Source organism: Elephantulus edwardii, unplaced genomic scaffold, assembly GCF_000299155.1.
Source record: "Elephantulus edwardii isolate Elephantulus edwardi_28Jun2011 unplaced genomic scaffold, EleEdw1.0 scaffold00129, whole genome shotgun sequence".
In the NCBI taxonomy this organism is placed as follows: domain Eukaryota; kingdom Metazoa; phylum Chordata; class Mammalia; order Macroscelidea; family Macroscelididae; genus Elephantulus; species Elephantulus edwardii.
The window spans coordinates 7,484,831-7,508,026 of record NW_006399879.1 but is presented as its reverse complement, the minus strand read 5'-3'; the positions used below and the strand labels follow the sequence as shown (position 1 = coordinate 7,508,026).

The 23,196-nt window shown below is 56.2% G+C and overlaps 1 protein-coding gene across 1 annotated transcript in view; it reads right to left on the bottom strand.

The window, feature by feature from the left end:
• The window catches only part of ABLIM2 (actin binding LIM protein family, member 2), a 125,017-nt gene extending 115,800 nt beyond the window's left edge, over positions 1-9,217 (bottom strand). Inside the window, exons 1-2 of the mRNA XM_006893669.1 lie at positions 9,040-9,217; positions 1,454-1,637 (exon numbers count right to left, since the gene is read on the bottom strand). Of these exons, the coding sequence (XP_006893731.1) occupies positions 1,454-1,637; positions 9,040-9,217 (362 nt within the window). The remainder of the gene's footprint in view (positions 1-1,453; positions 1,638-9,039) is intronic.
• Between the last annotated feature and the right edge of the window lie 13,979 nt (positions 9,218-23,196).

Sequence of the window (23,196 nt, the reverse complement as noted above, 5' to 3'; positions counted from 1 at the left end):
TGGGGAGAATGTCCACTGGGGAGGATGTCCACTGGGGGAGGATGTCCACTGGGGGAGGATGTCCACTGGGGAGGATGTCCACTGGGAGAGGATTTCCACCGGGAAAGGATGTCCACTGGGGAGGATGTCCACTGGGGGAGGATGTTCACTGGGGGAGGATGTTCACTGGGGGAGGATGTCCACTAGAGAAGAATGTCCACTGGGGGAGGATGTCCACTGGGAACGGATACTCACTGGGGAGGATGTCCACTAAAGGAGAATGTCCACTGGGGGAGGATGTTCACTGGGGGAGGATGTTCACTGGGGGAGGATGTCCACTGGGGAAGATGTCCACTGGGAATAGATATCCACTGGGAAAGGATGTCCACTGGGAAAGGATATCCACTAGGAGAGGATATCCACACTGAGGAAGATGGTCAGTGAAGGAGGAAGTCCACTAGGAGAGGCTATCCGTTGGGGAAGGATGACCACTGGGAGTTGTCGACAGGGGAAGCTGCCCAGTGGGAGATGTCCACTGGAGGAGCATGTCCACCACGGGATGATGTTCACTGGAGGAGGATGCCCACTTGGGGAGGATGTTCACTGAGGATGTCCACTGGGAAAGATGTCCTTGGGGGAGTATGTCCACTGCAGAAGGATGTCCACTGAGGAAGGATGTCCAAACTTCCATAGGTGCAGGGCAGAGATAGGACCTCTGGTCATGCTGCAGTGGGTAGGGTCCAGTACTGGTGGGGGCCTGACGGTCCTACCTTTATGGAGCACCTTTGCCCACAGGGACACAAGAAGGGGCAGAGAAGTGTTAAGGACCGAGTGGTGGTTGGTCCTGGAAGCTGGGGACCATTCTCCAGGGTGGGAAGGGCTCTAGACAAGCTGTCCATCCTGCACCACATCCAGATGGTCAGCCCCATGGGGTGCAGGCTGGTGCAGTTTCTAGTCAGCCCACCCATCTGATCTGGGCCGGACTCCTGGCTGAGTGAATGAATGAGTGAGTGAATGAATGAATGACCTGGAGCTGACTGTGGGGATCCATCAGGTCTGACTAAGGAACTTAGACTGTTAGGAGGCCATGGAGCAATGTGGACGAGGTGAGCAGCTTAGCTTCCCCTCCCCTCCAGCCCTTACCACCCACAGAGAAGAAAGGAAGATGGGAGGGAGGGAGGGAGGGAGGATGAAGGGGGAGAGGGAGGAAAGGAGGGAGAGAGAGAGAGGGAGGGGGAGGAAGGATGAAGGCTGGAGGAGGAGGGAGGGGAAGAGGGAGGAAGGGGGGAGAGGAGGAGAAAAGGGAAGAGGGAGGAGAGAGGGGAGGAGGGAGGAGAGAGAAGAGGCGGGAGAGAAGGAAGGAGAGGAGGAGGGAGAGGAGGGAGGAGGGAGAGGAGGAGGAAAGGGAAGAGGGAGGAGCGCAGGGAGGAGGGTGGTACAGAGAGGCGGGGGCAGGAGCCCGGGCTGTGCTCACCGGCACACGGCACACACGAAGCAGTCAGGGTGGTAGGTCCTGCCCAGCGCCGACACCACCTCGCCCTCGATGAAGCAGTCACAGCTGAAGCAGCGGGTGCCATAGAGCCTCTGGTAGTCCTGGGTGCAGATGTACTCATCCTGCCGCACGAAGAAGCCGCCCTCGGCCAGGTCACAGCCACATACTGGGGGCCAGCACAGGAGCCAGGTGAGGGGACATCGCAGGCCTCCTCCCTGTCCCCACAGACCAATGGACACCCTAGGTACCCACCTCCCATCAGACAGGTGCCCAGCCCACCTCCATGTGCCCAGGTACAGTCCTCGGCCGACAGAGGATGCAGGTCCTGCCCCACTGGACCCGCAGGGCCATTGTACTGGGTCCCTGTGTCCTGTCAGTCCCTGAGTCAGGTGACTCAGCCCTCCAGAAAGGGCCATTTCTGAACCCCAAGTACAGCTGTCTCAGGGTCTCCCACTCTTGGTTCCAGGCCATCCGGGTCAAGGGTGGCCCTTGTGACTCTGTCAGGATGACTGCTGGTGCTCAGTTCCCTCCCTGGTTCCCACCCCTTTTAGTCCAAATGCAGCCTCACTGCCAACCAGAACCCCCACTCAGTCCTTCACCCCCTGTGAGCCAGCCCATGTACCCGGCACAGCAGGGTCCCAGCCAAGAGCTCCCCCAGGCTCTGCCCAGCCTGGCTGTCAGAGGATCAGCCCCAGTGCCCAGAAGTGAGGCACTGCTCCAGGCCCCCAGATCAGTATTTGGAAAATCCCCAAAGCACCTCCACACCTTTTAATTGACAGATTTTAACCTGGTTAAGTGGTAATAAAGCAGCTTCTGGGTACTGTAAACACTGGAGTATTTAAATGAAGTTGTAACACGGGAACTGTATCCATTAGATGTAACCCTGGGAGTGTATCCATTAGCTGTAACTTGACACAGCAGTTTGCAAATGGGACTTCTCTATTGCATTTTCTTTTTTCTTCTTTTTTTCTTTCTTTTTTTAAATTTTTTTTCTTTTTTCTTGAAAACATATTGCGTCTTCATTCCACGCCCCTCCCAGCATTCACAGAGCACTGTGGGGTCTGGACGTGTCCAGACACTACACCAGGAGGGTGCACCTCACCTTCCCAGCATTGGGGAAGCTCACCTCCCCAGGCAGGACACAGCCCAGAGAAGCAGCTGGCAGGACGCATTACATGTCTTCTCCCTCCCACGAGTAACCTCGGGGTTCCGTCAGCCCAGCCCGTCCAGGCGAGGAGGGGAGGCCTGGCCCGGAGGTCAGGCGTGCTATGCTGTGTGCTGGTGACCGCAGACAGATGTGCTGAAATTCTCCAGCGCAGGGGGCTCTGCTGACAGATGGGCAGTAACCACACTGGACAGAAGCCCTGTGGCCACCTGGACACCAGCCCCGTCCCACGGACCTAGACAAAGCCTTAATGCCTTCCTGTCTCTGCTGGAGCCCGGTGGGGCAATGGTCAGGCACCTGGCTTCTGACCAGTCAGCTGCTTCCTGGGAGATGAACAGTGGACTGCTGTAAAGACTGCCGTTGTTGTTGTGTGCCCTGAAGTCAGAGCCAACCCACAGCTGACCCTGCAGTGGGTTTTCAGAGGCTGGAGTTGCTCATCTGCCTCTGGTGGTGAAGCGGGTGGATTTGAACCTTGTCCTTCGAGTTACCAGCTCAGCTCCTCAGCCCTAGGCCACCAGAGCTCATGCGGTTACATCAGAGCTTCCTGAAGATTAAGGCCTGTGAACCCCAGGGGCAGAGCTGCTGTGTCCTCCAAGGTAGCTGGGGGTCAGAAGGATCCCACTCCAGGGCTTCCACAAGCCTCCAGCACCTCAGCTCGGCCTTCTCTAAGACGCCCTTGCTCTGACCGTCCAGGGGGCTTGGCGCTTCTCCAACACCACAGCTCAAAGGCATCAATGCTTCTCTGTCACCCTTATCAACTGCTCCATCTTCCCCAGCACACGAGGCAATGGCTAACACTGCAACGACAGGCATCAACTCTTGGTCTTCCAGGTTCATTGTTCAGCTTTCAAATGCACATCAGGCAATGGAAAAGGACCCTGGCTTGGGCAAGGCACCGTCAGTCCTCAGGGACATCTCTGTATCAATACTGTTACCGTCTCTGCTACTGATCAAACTCTGAGAGCTGGACTGTGGGTAAGGAGGACAGAAGCACTGACGCCTGTGAGCTGTGATGCTGGAGAGGAGCCCTGAGCCTCCTGCGGACGGCCGAGAGAACAAGCAGACGCATCTTAGAGGGTGCGGCCGGAGTGCTCTTAGGAGGCAGAGGCCTGCTTTGGACCTGTTGCTAGGAGAGGTTATTCCTTAGAGAAGGAATCATGCTTGGGAAGGCCGAGGGGTGGTGAAAGAGAGAAAGACCCCAGGTGAAGACTGACACAGTGATGCTGCCAAGGGCTCGAGCGTGTCCGAGACTGAAGCTGGCCCAGGACTGGGCAGGGTGCAGAGCTGACGGTCGCTCAACTCATCGGCACCTAACACAGCGGGCACCACAGACGTTTAAGGCCCTGGTCCTCCCCAAAGTCCGAACACACCAACAGTGGGCAATGGGGACCACGCACGGTTACCAGGTTACACTGGGCAGCGGATGCCCGGTGGTGGCCTCTCGGCCCCCACAGGAGGCCCATGTCCCGTCCCAGTCAGGGTACTTCTCGTCCAGCTGCCTCTCACTCATCAGTGGAGGCTTCTGGACCAGGACAGTCACGAAGGACCTGGGGAGGGGCTGCCACCCATCAGGCAAACAACATCAGGAGGCCACTGGCCACTCCTCAGGAGAAGAGGGACGCCCTCCCTTACAGACGCAGCCTCAGGAATCCATGGCGGGTCAGCATGAGTCAGGGGGCACCGCCCAGCTGAGGGGTCTTCCTTGTTCATGTGGGTGGGTCTTAACTCCCCTGCTTTCTTTGTGGCTGTGCGCTGAGGCCCGGCCGGGAGCCCACGTGTGGTGCAGGGTCCTGCTGTGCGCTGAGGCCTGGCTCACAACCCATGTGTGGTGTGGGGGTCCTGCTGTGCGCTGAGGCCTGGCTCGTAACCCACGTGTGGTGTGGGGGTCCTGCTGTTCCCTGAGGCCTGGCCGGGAGCCCCCGTGTGGTGTGGAGCTCTCCTGATGACCAGCGGTTCGGACCTGCCTGCTGACGTGCAGGAGAAAGCTGCCCAGGCCCCTCTCATAAAGACCCGTCGCCTTGGGGACGGCGTGAGGGTGGCATGATCAGCGTGGATGGCACTCTACGCTGTGAGAGTTTTGCTCTGGTGTGTTCCAGGTGTTGATGGCCTTCAGAGCAGGCACAGCACTAAGAAAACGTTCCAAGCATCACCAGAGTGACAGTGGTGATGCGGAGATGATGGTGACACAGATACAATGTGAGCACGTGCCATTGGGACGCTGGTGATGCGGTGCCTCCACGTGAACACATGATGCTCGGACGATGTTGCCAGGGCACGTGCTCCAGGCAGGGTCTCCACGCACTTTGTTCGTAAGAAACACCGAGTCTCTGGGGCACAATAGAATGAGGTCTGCAGGGCTAGGCTGGTGGCCACTTGTCCCACACCAGCCCCTGGACAGTGAGGAGGGGAGACGCTGTCCCTGCCTGTCCCATAGATGTGGGCAGTGAGGAAGGGAGACACTGACCCTGCCCATCCTATACCAGCCCCTGCACAGTGAGGAGAAAGATGTTGTCCCTGCCCATCCTATACCAGCTCCTGAACAGCGAGGAGGGAGCTGTCCCTGCCTGCCCCATCGATGTGGGCAGTGAGGAGAGGAGACACTGCCCCTGTCTGTCCTATACCAGCCCCTGGACAGTGAGGAGGGGAGACACTGACCCTGCCCATCCCATAGATGTGGGCAGTGAGGAAGTTAGACGCTGTCCCCACTGTGGTCTCACAGGGCACAGTCGCCTGTCTAGGATGGCACCCTGAGGGAGTGCCTGGGGCAGCCCCCTCCCCAATCCCTCAGGTCAGGTGAGGTGATGGCGAGGCGTTTGGGGCTTCCCATCAGATTCCAGAAATCCTTTTCCAGGAGCCCAGCCCTGAACTCTCAGAGGGTGTTTCACAGAAGATTTCCGTGCATTCATCTTTTCAGGGACGCAGCAAATGGACTCTTGCTTCCAGGAGAGGAGAGTAGGATGGAAGCCAACAGGGAACTGCAGTGGAGGAGGGGGAGCACTGGCAAAGGTGGGGTGCAGTGGGGGTGGGGGTGCAGCGGGGGCAGGGAGAGGGGTGGCAGACAGGAGGGGGTGCATGTGGGGGTGCAGGGAGATGGGTGACACAGGTGCAGTGGGGGCAAGGAAGATGGGTGAGGTGTGGTGGGGACAAGCAGGGGGTTCAGGTGGCGTGGGGGCAGATGGAGTGGTACAGGTGAGGTAGGGGATAGGGAAGATGGATGGCAGGTGGGGTGGGAAGCAGGTGGAGGTGTGGGTGGAGTAAGGGACAGGGAGATGGGTGGCAGGTGGGTTGGGAGGCAAGCAAGAGGGTGGGGGTAAGGACAAAGAAGATGGGTGGTAAGTGGGGTGGGGAGCAAAGAAGATGGGTGATGGGGGGCTGGAAGGCAGGTGGGGGCACAGGTAGAGTGGGACAGGGAGATGAGTGACAGGTGGGGTGGTGGCAGGAAGACGAGTGGCAGGTGAGGTGGGAGGTAGGCAGGCAAGTGGGCATCACTGTACCATGTCTGGGTGGGGGCACAAAGCCAGGGGCACTCAGGAGACTAGCCAGGTCATGGGGACCCAGAGGACATCAATTCCTTCCCCTAACACTGCTCTGATGGGCTGCCCTCCATTCTCAGGCCCCAGGCAGGGAGGAGCCACGCTGTCTGGATGAAGGAAGTGGCCCATGTGACTGCTAGTGGACACACAGTGGGCTGGCTGAGTCCATCCACCTCAGCCCCGGGCTGCTGGGCCTCAGACACGCCCACAGAGCACCGAGGTCCAGAACCGCCTCACTTCTCTGCCTCCGAGCCCAGCCGGGCCTTGTTCTTGTTGGCAGCCATGGTCCCCAGTCCTGGGTCCAGGGCCTGCAGACAGGTCTCACCTGGTCCACTTCTGAGCCCAGCCGCGCCTTGTTCTTGTTGGTGGCCGCTGTCCCTGGTCCTTGGTCCAAAGTCTGCAGACAGGGCTAACCTGGTCCCCGGTGTGTGTGTGTGTGTGTGTGTGTGTGTGTGTGTGTGTGTGGTGTGTGTGTATGAGTGTGTGTGTCTCTGTGTGAGAGTGTGTGTGTGTCTCTGTGAGAGAGTGTGTGTATGAGTGTGTGTGTGTGTGTGTGTGTGTGTGTGTGTGTGTGTGTGTGTGAGGGTGCGCACGACACTCACAGGCTGAGCTTTAAAGCTCAGGGTGAATCTGTTCCTACGAGCTCAGTGCACAGAGCTCCATTTTCACTCAGCATCACACCCACAGGGTCCATCACCTGCTGATGTCAAGTGTCCTCAAGGCTCCGGGTCACGGTGACCCCATGGACAGCGCAAACCCTGCCTGGCTGGCTCCTTTCTCCGTCCATGACATGTGCGAGGCCATTGCTGCAGTCACAGTGTCAGTCCACCCAGTCGAGGGTCTTCCTCTCCGTCTCTGTGCCTCCACCTTTTCTGGCATCATGTCCATCTCCAAGGACTGGCCATTCCTGACCACGTGTCCACCGCGTGTGAGGTGAAGCCTTGGCACCCTCGCCTCCAAGGAGCAGCCTGGCTGCACGTCCTCCAGGATGGGCCTGTCTCTTCTCTGGACAGTCCTTGGTGGTCAGCGCTTGTCTCCAGCGCCACAGCCCAAAGGCCTCAACTCCTCTTCACCCTCCATACACGCATTCAGGGAGACAGTCCAGTCCATAGCACCCCGACCCCACCCATGTCTGACCTTCTGGCACCAGGGCCTGCTCTTCATACCCCTTCCCCCCCAGGTCAGGGCGGAGCCTGGTTCTGGGTGCCCCAGTCTCAAATGAAACAAAAAATTCCACTGCCTTTGCTGGGACTTGGTGCCAGGGCCCAGGGAGGCTGCCTGTGAAGGGGGTGCTTGTGGAAAGTACAGGGGGTCCAGGCCTGGGGCCAGGCAGTTCTATAAGCAGTGGTCCTCAGTGACACCCCCAACAGTGTCCACGCCGCACACAGGGCCTCAGCTCTTTGGGTCAGGCTTGGGTCAGGTCCCAGGATGTCCACCTTTCTCCATGTACAGGGTAAGCTCCCCGGCTTCGCTGGTCCTGTGGTCCCCCGCACACCCTGTCACATGGGGCCAGTTCCTGCTTCTCCTCACACAGATACTTTCCACCAGTGGTCACGGTGCAGGAATCCCTGAGGGTCTCTGTCCACTGTCCTGCCTCCCTACGCCAAAGGCTCAGCAGTTGACAGAGCAGCACCACTAGTCGTCTGTCCACTTGTCTGTCCGTGTGGCCCCCCTCCTCCGAGAAGCACCAGCACACGGTCTGAGCCTATTCAGGTACATAAGGCGATAAGGCCAAGGGGCCACCACCTCCACCTTGTGGCTGCTGCCTTGGAGCCCTGACTGAGGACAGCCACGCCCCCTCTGAGGACAGCCACGCCCCCTCTGAGGACAGCCACGCCCCTCTCTGAGGACAACCACGCCCCCTCTGAGGACAGCCACACCCCCTCTGAGGACAGCCACGCCCATCTCTGAGGACAGCCACACCCCCTCTCTGGGGACAGCCACGCCCCCTCTGAGGACAGCCACGCCCCTCTCTGAGGACAGTCACGCCCCTCTGAGGGCGGTCACGCCCCCTCTCTGAGGACAGCCAAGCCCCCTCCTCTGTTGGGTCCGCGTTCCACTTGCCCGAGGGTCGGTAAGGGCAGGTGACAAGAAAGGACCTCAGAGGACATCCCATAAACCACGGGGAGGTGAGGGCTGTGGCTGGTCACTCACACTGGGCCTGAGGCCAGCGGTCACACCCAGCACTGCTGCATCAAAGAAGAGGACACTGTCCTGTCTGCCTGCTGAGTGCCTCGGGGGGTTGGCGCTGGGCAGAACAGGTTCCGCCGGCCTGTGCTCAGTCCCCCGGTGGTCCCGTGTCCCCTCCTTGTGTGAGATGACATCATGGAGACCTTGTCCATCAGGAGCCATGGAGTCGACTACGACAAAGAGCTCCCACCCCTACACTATGACCGAAGCCTTGCTTATCCTGCCCCGCCCCCCATGACCACAGCTGTGCCTATGCCCACTGTCACGGTCACTGTCTCGATCAACCTTGTTCAGGGGCTTTTTCTCAATTGTTTGCTCCTTAATGGTGAGAAAGTGGATCTTTGTTCATGGAAACACCCCTATTGTACATGTGTCACAGCTTGAAGGCAGACAGGGTTGATGGGTTTGTCATCAGGAGTGGTCCAGTGGGCGGAGCGGGCATTCTGTGAATTTGTGTGCCCTGCCCTCCCTGACACTGACTTTGTCATACTGGCCATGACCCCCACGGGGCTGGCTCTGAATCCCGGGTGCAGCACTCCAAGCCCCCAGTCACTCTCACCCACAGATTCGCAGTCACACCCACCAGGGATACAGGCTGCCTGAGACGCCCACAGGGTGCACAGAGGTTCTGGAAGCCCTGCTCTGCCGAGGTGCCCTGCTGGCCGGGAAGGGGCACTCACCCTTGCAGATGAAGCACTGGATGTGGAAGTACTTGTTCTGCACACGTAGTACCTCCCCCCGGCACACGTTCCCGCAGGTGGTGCACAGGACAGCCGTGCTGGGCTGCTTGTCCAGGGGCCCGGGGGCCGCAGGCGACTGTGACACTGTGGAGAGAGAGCAGATGAGGGGCTTGGCCATGACCCGAGAGACCCACAGACTCAGGGTGTCAGTGTTTCAGCCACAAAGCCAGCGATCACTTGTCAGAGGGACGAACCCTGTCACCCAGGTGGGAGACAGGTGGACGCAGCAGGACCACGGCCCCCAACACTAGCAAGCTCTGCAGGAGTAGTCATAACAGCCGGCAACGGTGCTGGCCCCGCAGCGCTCACCCGGAATCAGGACGCACAGCAGCTCACCCCACATGTCCCACCCGACCCCACAGGGAGGAAGCAGGAGGCGTCCAGCCCTGGCTCAGAGATGAGGCTGGCACAGAGCGAGGACACCACAGACGGCCGGGCGGGGGCTGCTGTGTCACCTGCCCACCTCGGAGGCTGAACCAGAGTGGAGGTGGGTGGGATGTGGTTCCTCAAAGCTGTCTTGGTCCTCCAGGCAAGGAGCAGGGAGAAGGGACAAGGCCCTGTCCCCTCAAGGTCAGGCAAGGTGAGTTATCACAGTGCTGGGCTGGGACTCAAACCAGGAGGAGTGTCCTGACCTCAATGCGGAAGCTGCAGGTTCCTGGGGAGTGGGCTCAGGGTGACCATGTCCAGCAGGAATGTTGGGGAATGGGCTCAGGGTGGCCATGTCCAGCAGGTATATGGGCTCAGGGTGACCATGTCCAGCAGGAATGTGAGGGAGTGAGCTCAGGGTGACCATGTCCAGCAGGTATGTGGGCTCAGGGTGACCATGTCCAGCAGGAATGTTGGGGAATGGGCTCAGGGTGACCATGTCCAGAAGGTAGGTATATGGGCTCAGGGTGACCATGTCCAGCAGGAATGTGGGGGAGTGGGCTCAGGGTGGCAGACCCCCTACTCCATCTCCAGGGGCTCGTCCCTTCACCTCTCCACCTCCACCAGCTCTGGTCTAAGCTACAGTTCAAGGATTGCAGGACCGGCTGGGGTCAGGGACCTGGTGCAGACACCAGGCCGCGATGCCCAGCCTCCTGCCCAGTCTGCACGGGGCCCAGCAAGCCCCAGTGGGATCGGAGCCGGAGCCGTCTGCTCGGACCACACTCTCGAGCTTCCTTCCATTCTCATGTGCCATCAACCACCTGCCAGATGACTCGCCAAACTCTACACCTCGTGGGTCCTGACTCACAGCACCTCCACTGTAATGGGTGGACACTGCCCATCCCCCCGTCCCCGAGTAGCTGGTGGATTTGAACTGCCAGAGATGCACAGCCCTTGGTTGGCAGCGCACAGGAGCCGCCTTTGACCAGTGGTGGTGCCCGGTACAGCAATGTGCTTCTCCGTAAGGCTCACGTGACCAGACCGCCAGGCCCCTGGGGTCACGCCCCCGCCCCCCATCCTCACATGACCAGACCGCAAGGCCCCTGGGATCACACCACCCTATGCTCACGTGACCAGACCGCCACGCCCCTGGGGTCATGCCACTCCTATCCCCTGCATGGAGAGGGTCACTGCAGGTCACACCAACCAGAACCCACTGGCCATGCCAGAGTCGTCACTGGGACCCTCACCGAGAATGAAGCCCACTCTGCATGGACTCCCAGGGCCCTGAGGTGGAGCTAAGGGGACAGGTAGGAACCACTGGACACCCAGGAAGCTGTAGTCTGAGTGGCCTATGTCCAACAAAAGGACTCCGCTGCTGGCTACAGTGAGTCACAGGACTGAGCAGGCCACCCCACACAGGATGACAAGTGTGGAGGGCCACCTAGGATGGCTGGCACAGGGCACCGAGGGTCATCTGGGGTGACCATCAGAGAAGGCTGCCCAGGATGGTTAGCGCAGTGACCGGCACAAAGGGCCACCTGGGGTGACCACCATGGAGGGTCACCTGGGATGACCTGACCAGAGGCCTGCCCAGGGTAACCACCTCAGAGGGCTGCCCAGGATGGCTGGAACAGAGGGCCACCTGGGGTACTGCTGCAGAGGGCTACCAAGATGGCCAGCTTAGTGACTGGCACGGAGGGCTGCCTGGGACAGCGACCAGTGTGGAGGGCTGCCTGGGGTGGCCTGCACAGTGACCAGTGTGGAGGGCTGCCCGGGATGGCCAGCACGGTGACCGGTGCGGAGGGCTTCCTGGGACGGCCAGCACAGTGACCGGCATGGAGGGTACCTAGCCACCTCTCTCAGCTCATGCTGCGGTAACATGGTTCCAGGCTCACTTCCAGATGGCTGGCCTGGCCCACCCGCACTGGACTTGGCCAACCATGTCATCCATGACCTGGTCCAGAGCAGCCTACAATTGGCCACCCTTCCCCAGTGTCACTTGTGGGAAAGTCACACAGACACGTGGTGAGCGTGGCTTCCTCCCAACCTACTTCAGCACCACCTGCTAATTATAACACGGCAGCTGCTCTCAGGAGGGATGAAGGGCAGAGTCAAACCGTCCCCAACAGAGGCCTGTGTCCTGCGGCCTCAGCACATCACTCATCAAGTTATCCCTTCAGTGTCAAAGGGCATGGGGCCACTCTGTGCTGAGTGATAGGCCGGTTCAGGACAGTAATGGCAGACACAGGACCAGCCAGGAGCTCTCAGCCCAGGACACTACACCCAGGGAGACCACCAGGGTCACTCTTCCGAGGTCCACTCCACTCCAATAATCAGACTCTCAAATCTGCAGAGATGCAGGCAGCCACCTCCCTCATGGGCCTGTCCACTCCTGATCACAGCCCTGCTGGGAGTGTTCCCACCTCTCCTACAGGCCCTGATCTTCAGCCTCCTGTGGGCTACCTTCCCTCCAGGGGCGGTGGCCAGCTCCCTCTCAGAGTCCTAAGAACTGGCCTCAGGCTTGGACACCAACATGTGCTGACAGGACTGGGCAGGTGACCACTTCTGAGGTTCGTAGACTGGACCAATGTGGATGTACTTCTGCTCTCCTGGGACATCTGACCTTCCGTGGTCCCTGGGGTCCACCCCTCCCCTGATATATGTCCCTCTGAGAGCTGTGGCTACCTCACTTAGCCTCCCCAGAGGTTCAGCACAAGCTGGGGGTCTGGAGCTGGTGTGGTGACTATGAAGTCCAGCCTGTCACTGCAGGTACAGCAGAAGGACGCACTGCCCCATGAGGCACCATGGCCGTCGCCGTCACCAATGGAAGCTGGAACCACCCTTTCAGCCACTATGTCCATCTGTCCCATGGTGGGCTTTCCTGATGCTCCGCTTGGCCATGCATGATGTCCTTCTCCAGGAATGGGTCTTTCCTGATGAAGGGCTCAAGGCCAGTTACATGAAGTCTCACCCCTGGTGCACAGCCTTGAACCAGAGCTGTGTGTTCTTGGAGAAGTCCACATGGTGGTGATGGTGTGTACCATTGAGTCGGAACTGACCCATAGCTGACCTGCAAGTGAGTTTACAGAGGCTGTAAATGACACAAGAGGACTCTGTCCATATTTCTCCCACAGAGCAGCAGGTGAGTTCAAACCATGTGCCTTTGGGTTGGCAGCACAGCTCCTGTCCACCCAGCCAGGAGCGCTCCCATTTGGCAGTCCATGATCCCTTCAATACTCGTCACCAGCACCTCAATGCAACGGTGTCTCTTCTCCAGGCTCCCTCATTCATTCCCCACACATGAGAGGTGATGGCAAAGGTCATGGCTGGGCCCGTGCACAGCCTCAGACCTTGATGCCCAGAGGGTTAGTCTGGGCACCCCTCAGTCCTCAGAGCCCAGAGGGTTAACCTGGGCACGGCCTCAGTCCTCTGTGCCTGGATGGTTGTGCTGGGCACCCCTCAGTCCTTGATGCCCAGAGGATTGGCCTGGGCACAGCCTCAGTCCTTGGTGACCGGAGGGTTAGCCTGGGTACCCCTCAGCCCTCGGTGCCTGGTGGGTTAGCCCAGGCACAGCCTCAGTCCTTGGAGCCCAGAGGGTTGACCTGGGCATCCCTCAGTCCTCAGTGCCTGGAGAGTTGGCCTGGGTATCCCTTAGTCCTGACGATACCTGGAAGGTTAGCCCAGGCACAGCCTCAGTCCTCGATGCCCAGAGGGTTGACCTGGGCACCCCTCAGTCCTTGGAGCCCAAAGGGTTGATCTGGTCACAGCCTCCATGTGCAGCCTCCTCCAGCACAGGCGTGACTATGTGACCATTCTCACGTGTGCACGTTCCTCTCTGTGACGTGTCCACCTTGATCCACATGCCTCAGCATCTCCAGGAGGGACCCACACCTGGGCCCTGAAATCTGACTTGTCCCTTCGAACTGCCGTGGGGTGGTCCCTCCTGTCCCACATTCTGTCCTTACAACATGACCTGCTCCCACTGAGGAGCTGAGACCCCCCCCAACAAAACCTGGGGGGATGTGGTGATGGCATCGACAACAGAATATGAAGAAATGAAGCCATGTGTCTTCTTCAAACATCACACATCTGCCTCGCTGTCAGGACGAGCGTGCTGGGCACCCAGGAAGCCCAAGCTAGCAGCAGCATGGAGTGACCACAGGCTGAGTTGCTTCAGCCACCGGACATGTGACCCAAGACGCTGCCAGAAGCCCCAGTCCAGTTGTCATATCACCACAGGCCCCTTCTTCCTGATGGAACCAGACACGGTGGGACGGACAAGCCCCCTCCCTGGCGGCCTTTCTGACCCTCAGGGGCCCGTGATCCCAGCAGGGTGGCTGTTTCATGCTGTGAAGTTTTGGATGTAGCCACAGAAAACTGGAAGGATGTCCCCGTGGTGACCCCATCATGACCCCTGAACACCACTTTGCAGACTCCGAGGTCCACCCACAGAGCTCCACGCCCTCCACCCCCACCCAAGGAGTGGCTGGTGGATTTGAACCACTGACCTATCAGTTGGCAGGCCAGCACACAACGCCCTCCACGGCTCAGAGTCAGGCTCCTTCCTGTAAGGATAGCAGTTGGAGGATCCAGAGGACAGCTGTACTCTGTGGTGTGGAGTCGCTTGGCCTGGACAGCCCTGGACATCGCTTCCTGTGCCCTCAGGGACGTGACTTTCTGACTTGACATGGGGGTGGGGTGTCTGAGGGCAGGAGTCCACTTGAAGTGTCGGGATTTCCCCGTCACTGCCTGACTGATGAGCTGCAGACACCAGGATGGATGTGGGGCTGCTGCTGAACAGGGGTCTCCCACCCCCATGAGGTCAGGGGACCCACAGGGGAGTCCCAGCAGCGTCCTGCTCCGGGACAAGCTCTGGACCCCGTTGGGCAGGGAGCTGCCAGGCTTCAAGCAGCTCAGGAGTGAATTTCTGCCGTTTCCTGGCTGGTGGGAGCCAGTGTGGGAGCCAGCGCTCCCCATTCTTCTCCTCACCTTGAAACTCATCCAGAACAAAGGAGGGGCGGGGGTGGGGCTCCCCTCACCTACACCCCCACAGCCCCCAGGGGACCCCACTCAGCCTAGTCCCCTCCACAGCCAGGGGGAAGACAGCCGCCACATCACCCAGGAGGGACATGCCCAAGTCGGGGAGCAGTGTCCTAACTCTTACAGGTAGTGGGGGGACCCTCACGCCCACTTAGCAGGGCATAAACCAAGAGTCCTACAGGTCCTGTGGAAGGCCCAGAGTCACGCAGCCGGGCACAGCTTCATCCCCAGAGGCCTGTCTGCTTCCTGAAGGCCACCCAGAATATACACAAGGGGCAACCACCTCCCTCCACACTGTGGGCCCACACGGCCAGCCCATTGCCACCTGTGACCACCGCGACCCGGCCCACCACAGACCTGCCCATCTCCGCGGCCCCGCCCATCACGGATGCCCCTCCCAGTGTTTAGGCCCCGCCCATCCCTGCTGCTCCACCCACCCCACAGACCTGTCCATCACTGCAGCTCCGCCCACACCACAGGCCTGCACATCACCTCGGCCCCTGCCCACTGTTGCAGCCCCTCCCACTGCTTCGGCCCCTCCCACCACAGACGTGCTCATCACTGCGGCCCCGCCCATCATGCCGGCCCGCCCACTTATGTGGCCACGCCCACCACGGCTCTACCCATCACTGCTGCTCCACCCCCGGGCCAGCCCCCCTCACATCCCACACCTGCCATCCTGTCCAGTATTGCAGCCCCACCCACCACAGTTTTGCCCACCACCAGCGTCCTCACCCACAATCACTATCCTGCCCACTGCTGCCCTGCCAACCACTACAGATCCCCTGACCGCTAAAGTTCTGAGTGCCCGCACTGCCCACCACCACAGCCTACATCACCACTGTGGTCCCCCACATTGCCTCAGCTGCCCACCCTCCAGACCCCTCACCACTGAGTCCCCAGCTCGTCTCCCAGCTGTGTGCGCCCCACCTACCTGCGGCCCCACCTACCTGCGGCCCCACACTCTATCTCTGGCCTGACCTCCCACTCCAGGGTGGAGACATGCCCAGTCCAGCACCCATGTCCAGGGGCCCCTCAGAGCCAACAGCACTGTCCCTGGAGGGCCCATCAAGACCCTGAACACCAACCATCGTCATCCCCATGACAGCCCCCCAAGACACATGGCCTCACCCCCAAATAACACCACCAAGACTTGCAGATGAAGGAAGAGTGGGTGTCCCTCCCCTCGGGGATGATCATATAACCATGACTTCAGGGGGGGCAGTGGGGTCCAGCACACCCAGTTCAGACCTCCAGTACCCTAACAGGGGCTGAACCCCACAGACTTTCCTGGGTGACACCTCTGCTGTCCTGTGCTAATGGCTCTACAGGACCGTCACCCCCAGCCACACGGCAGAGTAAGGCACAGGGGCTGGGCCCTCAGCCAGAGGCCCCTCACTGATGGGAGCCACCACCCTCACCCCCGCAGGCAGGGCACACCAAGCCCCTAAGCCAGGTGCCGGTGTGGCAAGACCTGTGCCCTTCAGTGTCATTCATGGCTGGTTCTCAGAAGGCAATAGTCAGACCTCCCTTCTGAGGTGCCTGTGGGTATACTTGAACTTCTCACCTGTCTAGCAGCCAGTGGCCTCACCATTTGTGCCTCCCGGGGACACCACAGAGCCCAGGAGGCCACAGAGGGCACCCATTGGCGTGGAAAGCCCTGTCCGGCTGCCTCTGTGAGGTGTGTCAGCCTCTGCTGGGTAGGAAGACCATGTGGCCTCCACAGTGACACAGCCCCGGGTGCACACGAGGGTATTGTCCACCGTCAGAAAAACCCAGCCCTTCCTGATCTGAGGGGCATCCAAGGACTCTGCTGGGTGACATCACAGAGCCAAGAGCTCAGCAGTATCCGGGACAACACTCCGCCCAACACACACCACACACTCAGGAAGCTGGCAGTGCCCAGAGATGGGCAGGATGTGCTGGGTCAGATCAGGGTCAATCAGGCTCAGCAAGTATCTGGGCCAACCATCCAACACACACACACACACACACACCCATCATCCCACTGCCAACCACACACACACACTCCCCCCACTGCCAATCCCCCCCACACACACACCCCCATCCCACTCCCAAACACACACACACACTCATCCCTCTGCCAATCACACACACCCCTCATTGCCCCTCACACACATACACACCCCCATCCCACTGCCAACCACATACACACACACACACACACACACACACACACACACACACTCCCTCCTCTCTCTCTCTCTCTCACACACACACACATGACAGCAGTGGTGTCCAGTCTAGGGCTCCAAGGCCGTTGTTTGTTCCAGCATCATTGCCTCAGGCCAGGGCAGCCCTGGGACCCACAAATGACCTCGCCTGTCCTCAGCATCTCTCCCTCCAGGCCCCAGCACACAGCAGACGCCCTGTGAGGCACACAGGAAGTCCTCTGTGGCTCTGGAGCGTGGGGGCGGATAATGAGTGATCTCATCAAGAACAGCAGCTCCCTGGCCGAGCAGGTGACGACGGCACAGCCAGTCCAGTCCCACCAAGACTGCTCAGCCGCGCTTGGCACTGGGCAGAGTGGACAAAGCAGGCAGGGTCTGTGCCAGCACACGCCCCAGTCTCACCCCTTTCCTGAGGGTCCAGAGGCTGCACGCAGGCATGCCTGTGGGCCCAGTGGGCAATGGCCGTGTCCAGGCCTCAGAAAGGTGGGTCCGACTGACCACTGCCCTCCTCCATGCAACTGGGGCCAGACACCAAGCATCTGAGAGGCCCCCCTTTCACAAACTGGTGATTACCCTGTCCTGTGAGGTTGCTGAGTCAGCATTGAACCACCCCCAACAGGTTTAAAACCAGGTCCAAAGAGCCATAGAAGACCAGGGAGGTCTATCTGTTGATCGGAAGGTTGGCAGTTCAAATCCACCAGCTGCTCTGTGGAAAAAAGACGTGGCAATGTCCTCCTGTACAGACACTCCATGGACAGTGTCACCAGGTTCTCTGCATATGTTGTTGTTAGGTGCCATCAAGTGTAACCCCTAGTGACCCTGTGAACAACAGGCCTGAACCCTGTCCTGTCCTGCATCTTCCTCATCCTCTTGACACACTCAAGTCCACTGCTGCAGTCGCTCAGCCAGTCCATCTCACTGAGAGTCTTTCTCTCCCTTGCTGACCCTCCACCTTTCCAAGCACGATATCCCCCTCCAAGGAATAGTCTCTCTTAGCAACAGGCCCAAAGTATGAGAACTGAAGCTACATCGTCCTTGCCTCTAAGAAGCTCTCTGGTGACACCTTCGCCAAGCCCTGTTTGTGCTTTGGGCAGCCCATGGGGTATTCAGTACACTCCTACAACACAACCCAAAGGTATCAATTCTTCTCCTGTCATCCTTATTCACTGTCCAGCTCTCAAATGCAGAGCAAGTGACTGAAAAGACCATGGCCTGGGTCAGGCACACCTTAGTCTTTAGACTGGCATAATTGCTCTTCAGGACTTTGGAGAGGTCCCTGACAGGGGACTTTGCCAGTACAAGACACTACTTGACCTCCTGACTTCTGGTACCAAGGATGTTGGTTGTGAATCAAAGTGAGATGAAGTCACTGACAAGTTCCATTTTCCTTTTATCTGTCATGGTGTGGACTAGCGGCGAGGAGTTTTGTTTTCTTGATGCTGAAAGGGTTCAATCCCTGCTTTGTGTCCCACAGACACCACTCCCACCCTGTCTGTGTGTCTCTGTGCCTGAGCCTTTTTCACTGGAGCTCACAAATTACAGCAAACTAGTCAGGAAGGCCTGGCAGTCTTCTGAAAACTGGTGTTACAAGTCATCGAGATGTGTATGAGCCGTAGTGACACTACGATCAGAGCCCTGTCCTGTCCTGTGCCATCCTCACACCTGGTGACACACTAGAGCCCACTGCGGAAGTCACCGTGTCAATCCACCTGGTCGAGGGTCTTCCTCTCCTTCGCCGACCCTCCTTCCAAGCATCATGTCCCTCTCCAATGAATAGCCCCTCCTAACAACATGTCCAAAGTAAATGAGGTGAAGCCTCATATCATTCTTGCCTCCAAAGAACACTCTGGCTGCACCCTTTCCCAAGATGTATATGTTTGTTTCTTGGGCGTCCATGGGATGTTCAATGCTCTTCTCCAACACAACATCTCAAAGGCATTAATTCTTCTCCTGTCTTCTTTATTCATTGTCCAGCTCTCAGGTGCATAACAAGTGATTGGAAAGATCATGCCCTGAACCACACTCACCTTAGTCATCAGACTGAAATCATTACTCCTCAATAATTTGGAGCGGTTCCTAACTGTAGATTTTCCCAGTGCAATGCACTTCCTAATTTCCTGACTGCCGGCACCAAGGGTATTAACTGTGGATCCAAGTAAGATGAAGTTGTTGACAGTTTAAGTTTCCTCTCTATCCATCATGATGCTGTCAGTCCAGTAGTAAGAATCTCTGTCTTCTTGATATAGAGATGCAATCCATACTGGAAGCTGCATTCCTTGATCCTCTGCAACAAGTGCTTCAAGTCCTCCTCATTTTCAGCAAGCAAGGTTGTGTCATCTGTGTAACGCAGTTTATTGATGAATCTCCCTCCAATCCTGATGACACATTCATCCTCATAGAGTCCAGCTTCTTGAATAATTTGCTCTGCATGTCTATTTGTGCTTCATTGATCACGCAAAGGCATTTGACTGTGTGGATCGTAAAGCTGTGGCTGACTCTGAGAAGAATGGGAATCTCAGAACACTTGATCGTGCTAATGAGAAACCTATACTTGGACCAAGAGGCAGTCATCAGAACAGAGCAAGGGAACACTGCATGGTCCAAAACTGGGAAGGGTGTACGCCAGGGATGTGTCCTATCTCCATACCTTTTCAACCTGTATGCAGAACAGATCATCCCAGAGGCTGGGCTCTATGAGAGAAGTGTGGCGTCAGGATGGGTGGAAGATCTACCAACAATTTGCGTTATGCAGATGACACACCCTGCTTGCTGAAAGTGAGGAGGACCTGAAGCGCTTGCTGCAGAATGTCAAGGACTGCAGCCTTCAATATGGATTGAGGCTCAATGTCAAGAAGACAAAGATTCTCACCACTGGGCTGATTGGCAGCATCAGGATGGATGGTGAAGAGACTGAGATTGTTCACAGCTTTAGTTTGCTTGGCTCCACAGTCAACACTCTTGGCACCAGCAGCCAGGAAATTAAAAGACTTATTGCATTGGGAAAGTCTGCGGTTAGGGACTTCTCCAAAGTACTGAAGAGCAATGGTGTCTCTCTGGAGACTAAGGTGCATCTGATACAGGCCATGGTCTTTGTAATCACTTGTTATGCATCAGACAGTTGGACAATGACTAGGGAGGATAGAGGAGAATTGATGCCTTTGAGCTATGGTGCTGGAGAAGAGTATTGAGGGTGCCATGGACTGCTAAGAAAACAAACAGATTCACCCTGGAAAAGGTTAAACTGGGCTGCTCCTTAGTGGCAAGGATTCTGAGGCTTCGTCTAACATACTTTGGACATGTTGTAAGGAGAGACCGGTCCTTGGAGACGACATCATGCTTAGGAAGGTGGAGGGACAGCGCAGGAGGAGAAGACCCTTTATGAGGTGGATTGATTCAGTGACTGGGGTAATCGAGATGGGTGTGTCAGAGACAGTGCGATTGGCACAGGACAGAGCAGAGTTTAGGGCTGTTGTACAAAGGGTTGCTGTGAGTTGCAAGCGACTCAACGGCACATAACAATGACAACAGCAATAGATTGAAATATGTACTGAGAGAGAATACAACCCTGACACACTCCCTTCCCAGTTCCAGATCACACTGTGTTCCCCTGCTCTGTTCACACAACAGCCTACTGGTCTAGGTACAGGTTTCACTTGAGCACAATTAAGTGCTCTGAGATTCACATTCTTGTCAATGTCAGCCCAAATTGTTATGATTCACACAGTCAAATGTCTCTGCATGCTCAATGAAGGAAGTATAAGTAGACATTCTTCTGAAATTCTTGACTTTCAGCTAGGATCTATCTGACATCAGCAATGATATCCCTGGTCCCATGGCCTCTTCTAAATCCTGCTTGAGCTTCTGACCGTTCCCCATCTATGTACTATTCTAGCCATTTTTGAATGATCTTCAGCAGTGTTTTGCTTGCATGTGATATTGATGATACTGTTTGAAAGCTTCCACATTCTGTTGGATCACCTTTCTTGGAAATGGGAACAAATATGGACCTCTTCAAATCCATTGGCCAGATAGCTGTCCTCCAAATTTCCTGCCATAGACTGGTGAGCACATTCAAGGCTGCTTCTGATCGAAAAAGGTCAATTGGTATCACATCAGTTCTTGGGGCCTTATTTTTTGCCAGTGTCTTCAATGCAGCTTCTAGTTCCTCCTTCATTACCATTGGCTCCTGCTCTTATGGTACTTCCTGAAATTTTTCAGTATCAGTCATTTCTTTCTGGCACAGTGATTCTGTCTATTCTCTCCATATTATTTTGGTGTTTTCTGGGTCATTCATTATATTGCCAATACTATCTCTCAATATTGTGACTTAAGGCTTAAATGAATTCCCTCAGCTTGAGAAATGCAGAGTGAGTTCTTTCCTTTTTATTCTCCAATTCCAGCTCTCTGCATGTTCCATTATAATACTTCATCCTCCTGAGATGTCCTTTGACATCTGTTCAGCTCCTTCACTGCTGTATGTTTTTCCTTGGAAAATTCTTAGTCTCTTTTCACATCCATTTCTGTTTTTTCTTTCTTTGTCTTTGTAATCACCTGTTGGTCTCTTCATGGATGATAGCCTTGATATCCTTCCATAACTCATCTGATCTTTGATCAGTGGTGTTCAGTGCTTTAAACCTATTCCTAAGATGACCTTGAGATTCAGATGGAATAGATTCAAGATCATATCCTGGTTCTTGTGGACATATTTTCATTTTCTTCAGCCTCAACTTAAATTTGTGGAAGAAAATTACTTCTGAAAATTACTCAGTGAAAATCTCATGGATAGCAGTGGTCCGTGTCATTGTGCGGCCACCAAAGCCAGAGGCCTCCTCAGCAGTGGTCCATACCATTGTGCTGGTTGACCACCGGGACTCGGAAGCTTTGATCCAATCCCTGTCTTCTCCTGTGAACACACACACACACACACACACACACACACACACACACACACACCAGCAGCATCCAGCACAAAGCCTCCGGTAGATTCTCAGTCCTGGAGACTCAGCACGGAAGCCGGAGCCCCACTGTTGTTGTGAGGCGCTCTCCAGTCAGCAAGGACTCACGGTGACCCCGTGTAGCACAGACTGAACCCTGCCCCATGCATCATCCTCAGTTGGGACATGCGCCAGGCCCTGTAGGTCACTGAGTCAGTCCACCTCCCTGAGGGTCTTCCTCTCTTCCTCTGACTTTCCACCTTTCTCGGCAAGACACCTTTATCCATGGACTTGGACCCTCCTGACAACATACTCAAATTACGTGAGGCAAAGTTTCACCATCCTTGCCTCTGAGAAGCACGCTGGTTACCCTTCCTTCAAGCAGATCTGTTTATTATAAACTGTGCAGACTGTCACATGCATATACTGCACGTCATAAGATGATGAAGGAACAGACTACCAACCAGCCTTTTCTCCTGGAGTGGCCCCACCCAGCCCTCAGGCTCTCAAGGACACTGAAACTTTTTTACTTTTCTTTTTTTTTTTCCTTGACAGCATTTTATTCCATCCCTTGGAAAAGCTATGAAACATACAAACCTACATCAACTTTCACGACCTCAACAACAGTGAGAACCAAGCATAACCCTTATCTATTTAGGAAATTTGTGTTCAAGTTATTTCCCTTGATTAACTTTGTGTTGCTTAATTTTTTTTTTACTTTTTTTTCTATAATTATATTTTATTAATTTTCATAAACATTTACAGAGATTTTGGGCTTCCACTCATTCATTGTTGCACTATTCTCTCTACCCTCCTCCCAGTTTATTCTTGTCCAAATGCCACAGTGCTTGTCAAAGCCAGTTCTGATTAATGTCCTTTGTCAGTGTGTCCCTTGCCATTCCCTATCACTCCTCCCTGAGAGAGACTTCACCCTGATTCATAAGGAAAAGGGGATGGCGTATTCTCTTAGCTACTTCCTGCTGAAAAGGGACGCTGTGTCTTCTAGGTTGCAACACCCCCATGATACATCTTCAAGGATATGAACATGTACGGCCAAGCACAATCAATAAGAGTGCATCTAAATTCCAAAATCAATCTCCATAATAGTCTATGTGTTTCCTACTGCCAAAGGGGCCCTTTAGAGTAGTGAGAGAAGATCTTCACCCTGAAACCCACAGCGTCCCTTTTTGACTTTTCAAACAAGTCTCTCCTTGGAGGCTAGGATTTTGAAGTTCCATCTCACATACTTTGGTCACATGGCCAGGAAGGATCGATCCTTGGAGAAGGACATCATGCTCGGAAGTGTGGAGGGACAGTGCAAGAGAGGAAGACCCCAGATGAGATGGACTGGCATGATACTGGAAGATGGGATAAGCTGTGTCCGAGTCAGTGAGACTGGCTCAGGATAAGACAGGGTTCAGATCTGTTGTACATAGGGTCACCATGAGTCACAGGCGACTCAAAGGCACATAACAACAATAACAACGATGTCAGTCTAAAGACTAACATGCTCTTGATCCAAGCCATGATCTTTCCAATGACCTGCTATGCATCTGAGAGCT